Source organism: Sphaeramia orbicularis, chromosome 24, assembly GCF_902148855.1.
Source record: "Sphaeramia orbicularis chromosome 24, fSphaOr1.1, whole genome shotgun sequence".
NCBI lineage: Eukaryota > Metazoa > Chordata > Actinopteri > Kurtiformes > Apogonidae > Sphaeramia > Sphaeramia orbicularis.
Window position 1 is genome coordinate 10,362,623 of NC_043979.1, and position 16,546 is coordinate 10,379,168.

Here is a 16,546-nt window from a genome sequence, read left to right on the forward strand (position 1 = left end):
CCTGATGGGGAGATGACTAAAACATAATGGCCACATGCTGATCAGGATCTTCTTCTGGATCCGGGAACTTACAGAAAATTTAACATGGGCTCTTATGGGGAAAAAATTTCAATCGTCTTCTTCTCCAAAACTACAGTTCTGATTGACTTCAAACTTGGTTTACAGCTTCTTTATGATGATGTCAACACAAGGTATTGACATTATTTCGATCCAGATCTGATTCTGGATTTGGTGCGACTTTGAAAAATGTTCCCATTATAAGAGATAGGAGGTGGATTGATGCAATAAATCAGTAAGTATCAATGATATGAAGTTGGAATTTGAATTTTTAACAGGTCTGATTGGAATATGACTAAAACATGGGCTATATCTGTAATATAATAAATACACATAACTGGGTGATAATAAATAGCATCTGGATACATTTCCCAAAGCTTTTAATTTGGCCGGTAAGCTACAGGGCCATTGGTCCTATTTTTGTGTATTGTGTGTGTGTGTGTGTGTGTGTGTGTGTGTGTGTGTGTGTGTGTGTGTGTGTGTGCGTGAGGGAGTGCGAGCGCAAGTCTGTGTGTGAAGTCAAAAAACGAGCTCACAAACAAAAAATAGTTGTTAAACTTGGTGTTGATATTAATGTTTACTCTAATGTGTTAGAAAGCAACCTAAGTTTGGTTGCCCTGTGTACCTGTCTGTCTGTGTGTCTCTGTGTGTGCATGTGTGTCTCTGTGTGCATGTGTGTCTCTACGTGCATGTCAGTCTCTGTGTTTGCATGTGTGTCTCTGTGCATGTCAGTCTCTGTGTGTGCATGTCAGTCTCTCTATGTGCATGTGTGTCTCTGTGTGTGCATGTCAGTCTCTGTGTGTGCATGTAATGCATCTAACCCTAACCCTAAATTTACTACTATATCATTAAGGAAGCAAAAGTCATGCTTTCTGTGGTATAAATGTGAGATGGGGGTTCGATTTAATAAGTTTTCTTCTTCCCACTCCTTTTTGAGCCATGCATTTTTAAATTTATTTTATTACCAGTGTACATGGCAATTGATATTTTGTCTTGATCACCTTTATTTATTAATGTATTTGCACTGAAATTAATTCCTTGTACCCAAATTTTTTTTTATTATTTTCTTCTCCAAATTTTTTTTTATTATTTTCTTCTGCCTGCTCAAAACAAATAAATGAATGAATGGGGGAAAAAAAGCCTGTTTTGTTTAAAATCATTGCTAAAAACTCAAAAAAGATTGTTCTAGGTAATTTGCAAATGCCCATGTTCCTTTGACTTTAATAAAAGAAGCCTCAAATCATTGCAACTTTCATCGCAATTTTTTGGAAAAGCTGCCGCAAAATCAGGCATTTTAGGCCACAACAATAAAAAAAAAAAAAGGCTCGCGAAATCCTGGAGGGATTGACTAATGTGGTGAATTGGTTAGTGACATGATTGGGTATAAAAAGAGCATCTTAGAGAGGTGAAGTCTCTCAGAGGTAAAGCATAACAAAATCATGAGGACTTTGAATATCTCATACACAGTACATACAATAAATGAAAAATGCAGAGAATGTGGAGAAATCTCTGTGCACAAGGGACAAGACTAATCAGTATTGGATGCCCGTGGTCTTCAGGCCCTCAGACAGAACTGCATTAAAACAAGGCATGATTCTGTAATGGAAAACACTGTATGGGCTCAGGAACATTTTCAGGAATCAGTGTCTTTGAGCCAAATTCATCTTATCATCCACAAATGAAGATTAAAGCGCGATCATGGAAAGAAGAGACCATATGTGAACACAAGCAAAAAAAAAAAAAAAAACAACTTCTCTGATGGTATGGGGGTGCATTTGTACTGATGGCATAGGAAGCTTGTACATCTGGAAAGACACCAATGATTCTGAAATGTTTATTCAGGTGTTATGTACAGGTGTGTCTTTCAGCAAGACAGTGCTAAAACACATACTGCATCTATTACAACAGCACATGGCTTCATAAGTAGAAGAATCTGGATGCTGTGATCTTTCACCAATTGAAAACATTTGGTGAAACATGAAATGAAAGAGAGCAAGCATCCTAAAGACAAGAATGGGACAATGTTCCTCTTCCAAACTCCAGTAACTCACCTCCTTGTTCCCAGCTGTTTACAGACTGTTGTTAAAAGAAGAGGGTATGCTACATAGTGTATATATGATGGTACATTTTCTGAGTTTAAAGATTTGATATGTTTGCTGTGTTCTATTACAGACTGTTTGGGCTTTGTTAATAGTTGTGTCCATTTATTTATTTATTTATTTATTTATTTATTTAATTAAATTGGGTCATATTATTACAAACTATCATTCTATCATCTCTGTATTTTTCTGCCTATTCAGTAATGTGTTCATTTCCTTTCTCTCTCAGATAACAGCTTTCGATGAGCTCCAGGCTGACTTCAAGGTCCCCATCGATCAGGGCAATCCACTCCACGCGGTAGGTTTTTCATTCTCTTCTTCACGTATGGAACCCATTTACTTCGTGTGTTTCTTTAGATTACTGTTTTATATGTGCATAGTAATGCAGGCACTTACAGCAAATCCATTTGCCGAAGGCCAGGCACATTAAAACAAAACACTAGGCACACCTCTCGTCTTTGACTTTCCCGCTGTCTTTCCCTAATCTTCATTACTCTACCTTCTCCCCCCTTTTTTTTCCCTGCCTCCATTAATATTAAATCAGGCAGCTGGGAGCTTGGTAGTTTGCATGCCCTCCTCTACTCACTTCTCGGTTAACTACCAGGCTCCTTTTATAAGACTTTGCTCCAAAGCATTGGCTATGAATAAATCATCGTGTACAAATAAATCGTTGAATCCTCAAAATATATAAATAAAATAAATGTGACAAGCAAACATGGAATCTACAGTTGATCTGATCCAACTCACTTACACAGCACTAGTTTAAATGTAATTTATACTAATATCTATACCAGGTTTATGTGGTTGCTGAATACAGTGTCTCACAGTGAAATCTCTTGGTTGTATACTACTGGAGAGAAAAGGCTGAATACTGCAGGGGAGGGCCGGTCAATGTAGTCAAACTACAAGCCCAACACAGTTGCTTTAACACAGTTTTCCATTAACAACAGTATTTTTGAGGTGTGAAACAAACCCAAAACAAACTCTCACAGCTGGAATAAAGCATTGATGCTTGTTGTTGTGCTATTAGACTAATTGGCTATCTGCGAGACTAGGCATGTCACTCATCACTCGCTTCCTTGTCAACTTCAGTTGGTAGTTTGACAGTCTTTGGTTCAACAGTAGCACATCATATTGTATCGGTGCAAAGTATGGAGCTGTAGAAAACAACAAATGCATGAATATGGTTGCAAGCAGCAATGAATGGTTCAAGCGGCAACCATTTAATTACTGAAGCACATGAAGGATATGGAGGTTTTAATATGGAATTATAGAGACAAAACCAAGTGAAATAAGGCAGAAATCAGACTGAACACTCAACCTTTGGTTTGAGAATAATGTTAGATGTTAGATACTCAAAAGTTTGACAAATAAGATAAATAATGATTCTATTAATCATCTAATCTGAATCTATTTTGCATCAGTTAGTGTGTCAGGTTACATTCCATATTTTGTCCTTTTCGGTGTATTACTGCTGCATATCTCAAAATCTAACCATACTTTGAACATTGTAATGAATTAACAAGCATATGTTCATTCAGTTTCAACCCACAGACAAGGGATGCACAATTAATCAAATCACAAATTTTATCACAATAGCTGCCTGTGCACTTTTATATCCATGAAAGGCTGTATTTTAAAGAAATTAGGGTGATCTATTAACAAAAACACATCACTGTTTAGTCTCAGTGACACTGAGCAGAGGGCAGTACTGTGTAAAATATACACAAGTCATCACTGTATTTATATAGTTATTTATTTAATACTACTTTACATGTTATTTGTATTTCTAAATGAGAAATCCATGTATTTTGCTTTTATAAACAAATGGACTTAAATGGCATTATTATCCACAATATTAGCAATATTACATTTTATTTATTTATTTATAGATTTATTCATTCATTGGCAATTTTGTATTTCACAAATGTTGGAGTTAATTAGGTGTAACATATTGTAATTTATCCATAAAGGATGGTTATTTGTGTTGTATTGTGGTACAGATATAAATACATATAAGATAAATAATCATCATAAACATTAATAATGTTAATTAAAGAAATTTACATTTTAATTTTAATTATATTAATTATATAAATAGATATTAAAAGATTAGGATACAAGACAATTAACTTAAAAAAAGGTCAAAATAATGAACCAAATGTACTAAATTGAAAAGGATGAGTAAATTAGGGCATGGTTTCCTCACAGTTTACTATAGAGATAACACAAAGGCAGACAGAGTTTTCAATAGTTTTGTTAGTTTTGGCAGAAACCTCCAAACTCTACAAACACAAGCAGAAGGTAAGATTGTACACTCAATGAGCGTTGCCATACTGAGTGGATTTTTCTACCCTCTTGAAAATGTTCAGTTTTGCCCTCATTTCTGATCACAGTGTTGATTATCTAATCACTCATCTGGTTTGTACTGTCACGGTGAATGTTTTTGGTCATAGGAATCATTGCCCATTTATGTAGTTCAGAAACTCACTGTGGATTAAATCAAAATCAAATCAAATTTTTTTTCATATAGTGTCACATCATAACAAAACTTATCTCATGACACTTTACAATTAGACCTGGTCTAAACCAGACTCTTGAGCCAATTTACAGAAACCCGACAGAATCCTCCAGGAGCAAACACTCGGTGGCAGTGGCGAGGAAAAACGTCCTTTTAACAGGCAGAAACCTAGCCTTGACCAGTTGTGGTTAAAGAGAAAGGGTTAAAGGAAGAGAGAGACAGAGACAGAGAGAGAGAGATTGGGGGAGGGGGTAGATAGGAGGGAGACACATGGATGCATAGCAGACTGCACTACAACATTAAAAGTCAAATGAAAAATACAGATAGAAACCGAGCCCTGTTGGTCTGTATAGTTCATCATTACATTCTGCTCTTGATATTGTCAGGGCGAGGGTCTTTGTTGTAGTTTTGCAGTGCTGCAAAATATTTACAACCCCTGTATACCTTGGAAGGTATACAGTGGTTTGTAGGTTATTTTGAGTACAGTGGTTTCACAGACCTTATACAAGTCAGAGACATCAAATATACAATACAACTTCTATGAACATTGTATTGTAAAAATATTTAAAATTACATAGAAATTTAAAGCACAGCTGAGTGACTTCTTAGGAGTAAAATATTTGCAACTGACATTTTTTCCCGCTATGGTTGAATGAGTTTATACAGAAAGTAGTGAGTAGTTTCAACAGCAGCATGTACTGTACATTGACAGTAATGTGGTGAGAGTAGTGTGACAGAGAGCTGCACCATTCTTCCTGGAGGTGTTTACAAATGCTCATAGAATTTAGATATATGCAGTCTGGTTGTGTCCCATAGGGCCTCATTTCAGAAAAGAAAAAAAAAAAGTATTGTAGTCAGTGGTGAGAGACAAGAGACAGATAATTTTTGGTCTTGTTTGAGTTTTGCATCATTTACGCATAATGTTTGTTAGTTAAAGACAATTTAACAAGGCAAGTTGGTGTTACCTCTTTTTGTACTTTTTCACCTCACTGTTGGAAAAATAAGAAGAAATATTGACCATTGGTGTCCAATCATATTTTTTTGGTGAAGTTAGGTTCCAAAGGGCACAGCAAAAGGGACGGGAGATTAGCTCTCTATTGAATAGACCTATATTTGATATTACAAGATAATAAATTCCTATGTCCTCTATAAAATGGTAACAAATAAAAGAATATTACCAGCCACTCCACCCAGCCCTGCGTGTCTAATTTTTCAATAAGACCTCTAGAAAACAAAGCTATGATTAGTCAAATGTACATTTTTCCAAAATGGGTCATTTACTTCAAGATCACATTATAAGGCAATGATTCTCAATCTTAGTCTGTCGGCCCCCCCTTTGGAGGATGAAAAATCTCCAGGCTCCCCTCAACCCTATCAGTATAGTAACAGTGGTGCAATTATAACTTATGTCAAACAACACATCAATATCATAACAATACTTTTTGCTTTTCCTTGAATAATTTGTTGTGCAAATTAAAAATAACTTAGATTTTTGCTTGAACAGTACAACTCAACAAGACTGCTCCCTGAGATAATATTTTTCCAAATAAAAATAGGAAATGTGCAATTACCTTACAACTATAACAATAAAGTTACCTCTTTTAGAACAACAAACAAATTTTAGAAGCAAAGATGAACATTTTAACAGTATCAGTGGCTGCAATGAGCCCATTTACATTGCATATCTCAGAACATTAAAGTGCAAACTGTACAAACTGTGCAAAACAGAAACATTGCACATTTTTCTTTTCCAGTAAAATACTTGTCCATTCTCCAAACTTAAACTCTTTGTCTAGTCTAGTGACAGATCACTATGGCAGTAGATTTGTTTGTTGTACGTCCCTAAAATGAGTCCAGGGTGCTCCAACACTAAAACATGAGTTCATGCTACGTGTACTATCCTGAAGAAGAAGAAAAAACACCCAGGAGAGATCCCATGCCCCCCTGGCAAACCTTTGCGCCTCCCCTAGGAGGCCCACCCCACAGTTTGAGAAACACTGTCAAAAAGCAAGGTGCACCTACACTCCAGATCATGGGGTTTTCTGAGGGTTGATTTTGTTTGGCTTAAAAGTATGTATTTTTAAAGAATATTTTACCTTTAAATGGCAGCAAAAATGGTCAGGAACTTTTATTAATTCACAAATCCACTACTGTCACCCTTTATAGATAAGGCCTAAGGGCTTCTAGAAAATAAATGGGATGGAAAAAATAAATAAATAAAAACAAAAGACAGCCTGGTCCTTAAAGAAAAACAAAACAAAACAAAACATTGTATTCCATGTCCCTGTTCATCACAGGCCTTATTTATAAACCATTGTTTTACCACTACCCCTGCATCACCTTATAATTCCATCCCTAACAGCCAAACCAGACCTTTGGAAGTGACATTTGTTTAAGAAGTTTGAAGTCAAACACATTGAGGCTGAAATATTTTGTTTCCTCATGAGGCAAATAAACAGAATATACACTAAATACAAATTCATACTGAATACAACAGTAGTACAAGTATCAGAAGAATATTTTCAGTACTATCAACAACTTGGCTCTTGAAATGAAAATTTCTGTGGGGAAATAAAATGTTTGTGTATGGATGTAATAGACAGTCAACAGACTCAGCTGTCAGCAGAGTGGACATAGTTTGAGTGTGCACATCTCCATCCTTCAAGACCTCTTGGTGCTTGAAATCAGAACTTTCCTCATGGATTTTGGAAAGTATTGCAATGCATGTGTCAATATTTGTTCTCGAAGGATTGTTTAGGCTAATGCAGGAATTTTAGGCTTTCAGTTACACTGTATATCCAGTCTGTTTTACTAGGTGCAGTTATTTATTTGAGATTACAGCGTATTATGTTTCTACAATGCTCAATTCATGGATTAATGCACTGGATTATCCTACATTTTCTGAGTCTGGTAAACACAGAGGATGTGCAGAGAATATTCAATGCTGATCTGGAGACAGAATTTATATATGAATATGTGCAAGTTTAAAGTACTTGACCTTTTCATCATCCATCAGGGTGACCCTTTTAAAGGTTAGGGTTACATTTGAGCCATACTTGAGCTGTTTGTGGTTTAGGTTGTCTTTTAACCACACAGAAACTAGCAATTGTTCCTTTTCTAAACCCAAAACTGGATCATGGACTCACTCGGAAAGAGTGACAGAGAATATGATCAAAAAAAAAAAAAAAAAAAGCTATGTAAGACATTTCCTTTGACAGATGTTTGTGATACATATGCAGAAGCCTTGCCATTGCCAGGGCAACACCAACATTTGATTGAAAGATGACAGGTTAAGTTCATGTTGTCATTTTGTAGGATGATGCTGAAGCGAATATGACCTTGCAGCCTTGGAGCCAGATGCAACTGCCTGAGAGCAAATGTAAATTTTCTCTGGTACATAAATCTGTTTCTGCTTCTATTCAATTTGACTTCCTCTGAACATAGACTGGGTTGAGCCACTCACATCCAGTTAACTGATACAGGATGGGTCAGACAGTTTGATCACCTGTGACAGGTAACTTTTGCTGAACAGGCAATGGATATATCCAATCGCATCCACGTTTGAGCCTATAATAACGCTCTTGGAAATCAAAATTGAATGGACAAGGCCCAGACTAATTCTAATTTGAGAATAAGTCTGGTAATGACAGGTTATTGACCTTGAGAATGTTCAAGGTGAAATTACAGATGTCAACCATGAAAAGTGACTTGCACCACAGAGCAGGAAAACATCCCATTTTAAACACCTTGTAGAATCACAACAGGTGGGTCAGCCTCGAACACACAGTTGTGATTCTGAACTCACTCTATTAGAGTAATGCAGGAATGAAAAGATGTACATATTTTGTCTACTAGCCTATTTTTGAAAAGCAAATTTGCTTGGTTTAAATCCAGAAGCCAGTCATGACCTTCTGACCATGGGGAATGGTAGGTCCTGAAGTGCGACCAGATGAACAGCGGTGATCTAATCCATGCATTTTGGCTTAATGCTAACTCTAAATGCTTTGAAGACAAAAACTACAAAATGTCCCCCATTAAATTAGGTCTAATGTACATATTGAAGCTTTATGCTTATTTTGCTAAATGCTAAACTCTAAGCCTGTGCAAAAGTCGCAACTTCCACTTAAGGTTAGCATTACATTTGAGAGCTCATTTGAATGAACATGGTTTAGATGGAATGTTAGCCATACAAATCACAAAAGCTTGATGACTGTCCTGACCATGGGGAATTGTGAGTCCCAAGGTGAGACAAGTTGAGAAGCATTGGTCTAATACATGCATTTAGGCCAAACCCTAACTCTAGGCCCTTAAGATGAACCCTCACTCTAAGTGCTTAGGATTAATGCTGTTTTTGAGCTATGCTTGAACTGATATAGTTTAGATTGTGTTTTAGGTTTTAGCCTCATGCATTACAATAATTACAGTACATGCATTTTAGTTTTTTCCCTCCTCTGTTCTAAACTAAAATCTAACCATTTGTAAAATTTCCAATTTTCACTAAGGGTTACTTTTAAATTTGAGAATCTGTTTGGAATGATTCATGTTGTATTGTAGACACATGTTAATCACAAAATGTGTACAATTGTGGGACCCAAGCACACAGTACAGTAATGCTGTTGCAAACCTAACTTTAACGTTGCATATGTAGGGTTAGAATTACCTTTGAGCCATGTTTAATCTTTGTTATATTTTAGTCACATACCACACACACTGTAAACTGGAAGACATTCCCTTTCAGATGAAGTCTAGTACAAGTAGTTTGGCCTTACACTTCTTCTCTTAAATGCCTGACCCAAAGTGACCATAGCAGGAAAACGATGGATGTTGAAAGGTTAAGTAAGTAACTGTGGGTGCTATTAAAGTTAGTTTACGTTTGCATTGTGTTTTTTCCCCTCACCCCTTTAACCTGTCTCATCTCCCTCCACCAGCTTCTCTTTCTCAGGAATTCTCACAGTGAGGAAACAGGCAAATACGTTCTGCTTCATTGCTTCTCAAAATTGCCACAACAGCAATCACGAGCAGTTGAAGAATAAAAAATGTACATAGGCGGCGGCCAGCTTGAGGAAGCTGCCTGTGGTGAAGTTGTTTTAGGATGAATTCCAGGCCTCTAAATCCCATTCCCTTGAGTCTTTTGGGCTTTTACTAACACAGTTGGCTCTTAATAATGCATGGTGGCACAGTACAGTAGCAGCAGTTAGTTTGGAGGTGACTTTGACTTAAGAGCTGTGGACTGTATGGCTTCTCTGGAGTATTGACTTCTATACATCCTTGGGGAGGAGCAGAAAATATAAAGGAGGAAAGTTGGAGAAGGAAACAGTGACAAAAGTTGCAATCTGGATGAAAGAGAAGAGTTAAAGATGGAGACGGACAAAAAGAGAGAGATGGCTGAATAAGGGTTTCTGAAGAGGCAAATGAAAAGAATTCCTCAGCTTGAAAGGCATTTTCAAGACTCTGAAAACAGTGCATTAGACCAGATTTCCCCACTCAGTGCCACTTTCATATTTTGTCATATTTGCATATCATTATGCAATGCAGAGTGTATCAAAGGATTGAGTGTGGGAATGGGTACAAAAGGTTCCATCTCATTTTCCCTTCCTTTGCCTTTCTTCTCTCTCTCTGGATGTTTCCCAAACCCAGCCCTCTCATTTTGCCTCATGCTTCTTATATGATACATCATTTCCTGATGAAATTGTGGCCCTGACATGCATAATTTAGTTTTCGAACGTTCTCATTTTTTTTTTTAATACTCTTAAAAGTTGAGGCTAAAAAGATTTTTCATTTGCTAGTTAACATCGACTGGTTTCTCTCATGCATTGTGAAATCCCCAAAAAGTTGTTTTTAGGCCACCAGTGACTTGTAAATAACAACATGACACTGTTGGTTTTGACTTAAGTTGCCTATGAAGTGGCAATTTTAATGGAATAGGCCATACGTTCATTTATGGTCACTTAATTTATAAGATTAAGACTTCAGTCCAAAACCAGTTAAAACTCCATAGAACTGTGGACGTCATATTTAGACGTCCCATTTTATGCAATAAAAATAGGAATTCTGCTTGCATGGTTCGATTAGATTTTACTTATTTTGGTACATTTAGCAAATTATGAAATCCACAGGCACTTGCAAATAATGTTCTCATCAACAACTATATTTCAACTTGTAGGGATAATGGAAATTGGCAAAATTTGCAGGAAAAAAAGGAGAATATTTTTCATTTCAAATTGCAGAAAGAGTGAGGGGTTCAATGTGTAAGATTAAGGACTTACAGACTTTTTGTTCTTTGGTCTGTTTAATGGTGGGTGGTATCCAGTATTACGATATGTTACTGCCAACTTACTATGACTGAGTGTGGGTCAGCGTTAATGTTCCCTTTAGCTAATTAGTCCAGAGTGGAATAACCACTAAAGGGGAGGGTTAGGAGAGGCATATTCAGTTGTTTGCATACATCACCACTAGATGCCATATACTTAGATGTAGTAGAGGTCCGTCAGCAGTTTCCTCCCTTATCCACTATCTGCACATTAGGAAGTTCCCCTTATTACATGACAGGCCCTCATCTTCTGAGCTAACCTCTCTACACTGAAACTGGCAAGTTCTGACAATTATTCGCATTCATCTAAAACTTCCTCCTAAGACAGTTCTGCTTTGCCCAAGACAATTGTCTTTAATTTAAAGAAACAAGGCAAAGAGGAGAGTATTCTACTTATTTCACAGTGAAAATGACTTCAATTAAACCCTTTGGCAAGTCTGTATGACTGTTATTACCATAATATTCGAGACTACCAGTTCCATGATATATATATATATATATATATATATATATATATATATATATATATACACACACATATACACACACACACACACACACACACACATATATATATATATATATATATATATATATATATATATATATATATATATATATATATATATATATATATATATCTCCTCCACTGGTGCTTTTGATACTAATTATTAAATTTATAGAGTTACACCTGTCTTCTCATTGAAAATCAGTAGACATATACTTACAATTTCACAATGAATAATGCAATAAATTCAGCAAAAATATGTCAGTCAAATCCAGGAGTACATTCTCATATGAGCCTGAGTAAAGGTGGAAAATATTACAAAGAAAAAAAAAAAACATTAAAAGACAGGATTTCCTTCAGTACTCACACCTGCATAGTAGGCATTCAAGTTTCTTCTTACTGTTTGAATAACAGTTTGTTGGTGCATGAATTGAAGAACAGCACTATGAAGTGAAGTATTGATGCATGATTTAAGCTCCTCATCTCGCTGATCACTGTAAGTCTTACAGTGTCTTTACACTGAAACTTTTATGATCAGGAAGACCCTGTCATGAAGTTCATATTGTACTCATTAGCTGTTTGAAGCTATTTGCAGAGTTCCAGTTGAAGTTTGAGTATTGTTTCAGCGTCACACATTTTCTCCATTTTGGAGGATTTTATCCTTATTATGAAGCAGTCATAGCTCTGTTTCTTTCTATTTTCCACTCTTTCTCTGTCACACACAAGCGCACACTTCCAGAGATGATCCACATGATCCATCTAACTCTTGCATAATGTCTTCAGCGCTCTTTCCTTCCTCTCCTTCTGTCCTCGTCTGTCTTGCCTTGAAACCAGGCGGTCCAATTAGCAGTTTCTGTCAACCGGCTCTTTCGTGGAGGAAACTCACACTGAATGGACCCTCTGCACACACACATCTCCATGTGTTTAGGAGACTTTACATCCGCTTGCATCCAATTCCTGGAGACAAAGTCTGACTCTAAACTTCACACCGTACCTAGAACTTCAATATTCATTGTGTAAGATATAGGGCAATTCAGGAGGGCCTATTTGCAGAAATGAAATATAATATTCAGAATTATGTAATAATTAGTATACAATGATATACTGTTGTGTTTTTGTCACTTTAGAATGATTCAGTTTATCTACAGAGGGTGATCATTCAAGGTGTCTGTAATATTCCACAACCATTTTTCTACAGTAGCACAGACACTGTTCTTTTTTATTTTTTAGAGGGTGGTAGCTATACTGTCATCAATATATTCTTAGCATTTAAAAACCTAGAACTATTTTAGTGCACACTTTTTTGCATTTAACCTTTGCTATGTAATTTATCACCATTTCACTGAAATAGCTGAGTGGAAACTAATGACCCCATTTAATGGGTAAAAAAAAAAAATAAAGCATGCTCAAAAACTTTACTGTGAAAGTGAGGATTTGTCTGATTGTATGACTGTGACTGTATCGTTTCTATAAGAATTGCTTTTAGCCAATCTGAATAAATGAAAGAATGCAATTTACAACCTGTCCATCAAAGTGAAATAAGCACCTACTGGTCTTTTACTTATCAGCTGAAGCTGTGCCTTATAGATAACCATAAAAGTGAACTATGAACATATCTGAATATCCATATCCATATAGTCCTTATCCGAACTGTATGTATGTATATATCATGTCCTGTTAAATGGACGAATAAATTACTACTACTACTACTACTACTACTACTACTATTATTATCTGTAGCTGCCTCTCCACTGTAATGTTTTTATTTATCTAGTTATTAAGTACCATCCTTGCTATATATAGTATGATTGGTTCCTGGTACACTGTACTGTATTATATTGGTATTATTTGTGATATTTTCTTTCTTTTCTAGATTGTTTCTGTTTTTAGGCTGTTTTTTAACATAAGGGACAACAGATGAAAATTTACCCCGATGTCTAACTCTGGCTCATTTACAGGTTCTTATGTTTCTGTTTTTAATGGGCAGTGTCCCCATCAAGTAAAGCAATAAATAAATTTTCTCATACAATATTTCTAAAACTGCCTAAAATTACACTTGTGAAAAGACAGACACAGATTAGTTACCTTTATGTAACTTCTTTCTGTGAAATTTTTAGACAAGTTCAGACAGTTCAGACAGTGTGGATGATAATAAAATGGAGATAAATGTCATATCACATGAGGGAGAAAAAGAGGAACTAGTTTTGCTCTCTGTTGGTTCCCAAGGAAATTAGGGCTTCTGTTGCTAAAGGGGCTGATGCTTCACAAATTCTGATAGTTTATTCAAGAGCTGAATTATTGTAAATAAGAGTATTCATGTGTTTGGCTGACCATACTGTGTTAAGATTACCTGTGATCACGGCCTCTGATAGTGTTAGATAGTGTTAGATAGATTTTGTTACCACACCACAGTGATGTTAGCATATACCCACAATTTATTGTATAATTTATGTCACTGTTGGCAGGTTCAAGTTCAGTCTCTAGTGTGTTGCAAAACGCACAAAAAAGTGTTAAGTCACTTTTTCTACACTTACCAACTGTTAAAATCTGAAAAGTAGAGGCTATTTTTAAAAGTTTTGAACATGAGAGGAAACAGTTCTGCCATCTAATGTTATCTGTGAAACTACCACCAGTGGAGACATGATTGTGAATATCTCTATTTTCCTGAATAAGATCAGATAAGATGAGATGAGATGAGATAAGATATGCCTTTTTTAGTCCAACAAGGGGAAATTCCAGGTTTACAGCAGCACACAAGAGCAAAAGAAGTGCAAAATCAAGATAAACACAAATCAAGAAAGCTATATACGCTATTTACAGCTGTGCACATGCTGATCATGCCACAGGTTTATTGCACGGTTTACAGTACTGTTTACTGCACGGTTATTGCGCAGAATTTCTGGAACAGTATTTGTTGTGGAGCCTGACAGCTGCAGGAAGGAAAGACCTGCGATACCTTTCATTCACACACTTTGGGTGTATCATCCTCAATATAATGTTTTTATTTTTTATATTTCAGTTTCACTGTGTTTTATGGCTGTCTCTTCTTCTTATCAATTTCTAGTCCCAATAATGGAGAACAATAGAACTACTGAACTAGTCAACTAAAGTCATGTTTATAATACTGACATTTCTTTGTTTGTTTCTCTTAAAACTCCAGTAGGTTCTTAAGAGATCCCTTCATAGAGTCATTCTGTTATAAAACACTAATTCTAAAAGTGGGATCTGGAAACTCCTAGGGGTCAGTGTTCCATCTGCTTAATGAATAACTCTATATCTATTGAAAAAGGCACACACTGCAACAGTAGAAACTGTGATATCATTAGCCTCATAGCATAATTGCCTAACTCACACAAAAATGGGCAAAGGTATTGGGACATGTTGTATTCAGGTGTTTCTTTTCTAACAGGGGTCTGGGATACAAAACAATAATATCATATTATAGTCTATTCTATTGTGATAATTGTCATATTGATTATTAATATTGATATTCATATGTCAAATCAGCACAGCCGCCAGGTACACGGGCAGGTTTCTGTGTGGAGTTTGCATGTTCTCCCCGTGTCTGCGTGGGTTCTCTCCGGGTACTCCAACTTCCTCCCACCATCCAAAGACATGCACTAATAGGTTAATTGGTTAATCTAAATTGCCCATAGGTGTGAATGTGAGAGTGATTGTTTGTCTCTATATGTCAGCCCTGCGAAGAACTGGCGACTTGTCCAGGGTGTACCCCGCCTTCGCCCCTATGTAGTTGGGATAGGCTCCAAGCGACCCCCGTGACCCTAGTGAGGACAAAACGGGTTCAGAAAATGAATGAATGAATGTCAAATCAGCATGAACAGGACATCTTACAGCTGTAGCCATGATGTGTCCCAATATTTTTGTCCATATAGTTTATAAACATCAATATTTCCTTAATGTTTAATGGTAGATTTTTCTTACTAAGTGAGATGTGAAGAAAGTAGATGGTTAGCTGTGGTAGAAAATTATGATTTAGTCAGAGCATGAAAAATATTTAAGAAATTTAGAAGCAGAACATTTTAAATCTTAGTCATGGATAAAAAAAAAAAAAAAAAAAAAAAAAAAAAAAAAATCAATGTTGAGAGAAACTAAGTAAAAACTAATTTTGGAAGCAAAGATAACAATTTAAACCAAAATAACCAATGCAATGATATTTATCACAATATCTATGTTATTAAAGGGAAGTGGACTCTGGACAATCACAAACACAGCACAAATGGAAATATGCTTAATTAGTATTCTATGATTTAAAGGGATTTCCTTGGAAAGTTTTCTCTCTTGTGAGAGGCCCTGGTTCTCAAAAGTTTGAGAATTTCAGTTGTAACTTAACAGTAACAAATTCCACAGTACATCTAAAACTAAAATTGTGCTTGAACTAATTCATGGCCACAACAGACCGGCTGCCACTCAGTAGGTGCTTTGTCAAGGCAGTCATTTGGAAGGGTACTGTTCTGTTGCTCCTAATGCCAAGATGTATCACCATTTTGAAGCCTAGGAAGAAAACAGTCAGCGGCAACACAAAATATGAATTGGTTCACTTGTTTTGACTTACTCATATTAGATTTACAAGAACGCAAAAGGGAATGTGGTTTTTAAGTGCAGCAACACTGCAAAGAGCAGAGGAGGTGGTGTAAACTGCAGTTGTTAGAATATAAATAGTATGTGATGCAATGTGTAAGGCTGGGAGATTCTTTTGCCAAGTTGAAAACAAACTCATCTCTCAGTAAATAAGATGAATGAATACAAAGCATGGAATTAATATTACATACAGAGATGCAGCTCAGCCTGCAAAATGATAATCTGTGCGTAAACACACTTAACATGCATGTACGCACACACAGTCATGCATGTCAATACAGTGTGAGGTACGTGATGGGAACACCATTGGCTTTACATGTCTGTGATTTCACACGCATCGCTTTCTCATATGAAGACACATATTATGATCTTACTTTGCTTTGTTAAACCATAAAGCTACAGTGATTCAGAGCAACTGACATTAAAATTCTGATTTATTGTGTTCTCTTTTC

The 16,546-nt window shown here is 36.2% G+C and overlaps 1 protein-coding gene across 1 annotated transcript in view; it reads left to right on the top strand.

The window, feature by feature from the left end:
- Positions 1 to 16,546, top strand: part of cnih3 (cornichon family AMPA receptor auxiliary protein 3) — a 131,080-nt gene that overhangs the window by 26,358 nt on the left and 88,176 nt on the right. The window contains 1 exon segment of the mRNA XM_030128581.1: positions 2,386 to 2,454. Coding sequence (XP_029984441.1) covers positions 2,386 to 2,454 — 69 coding nt within the window.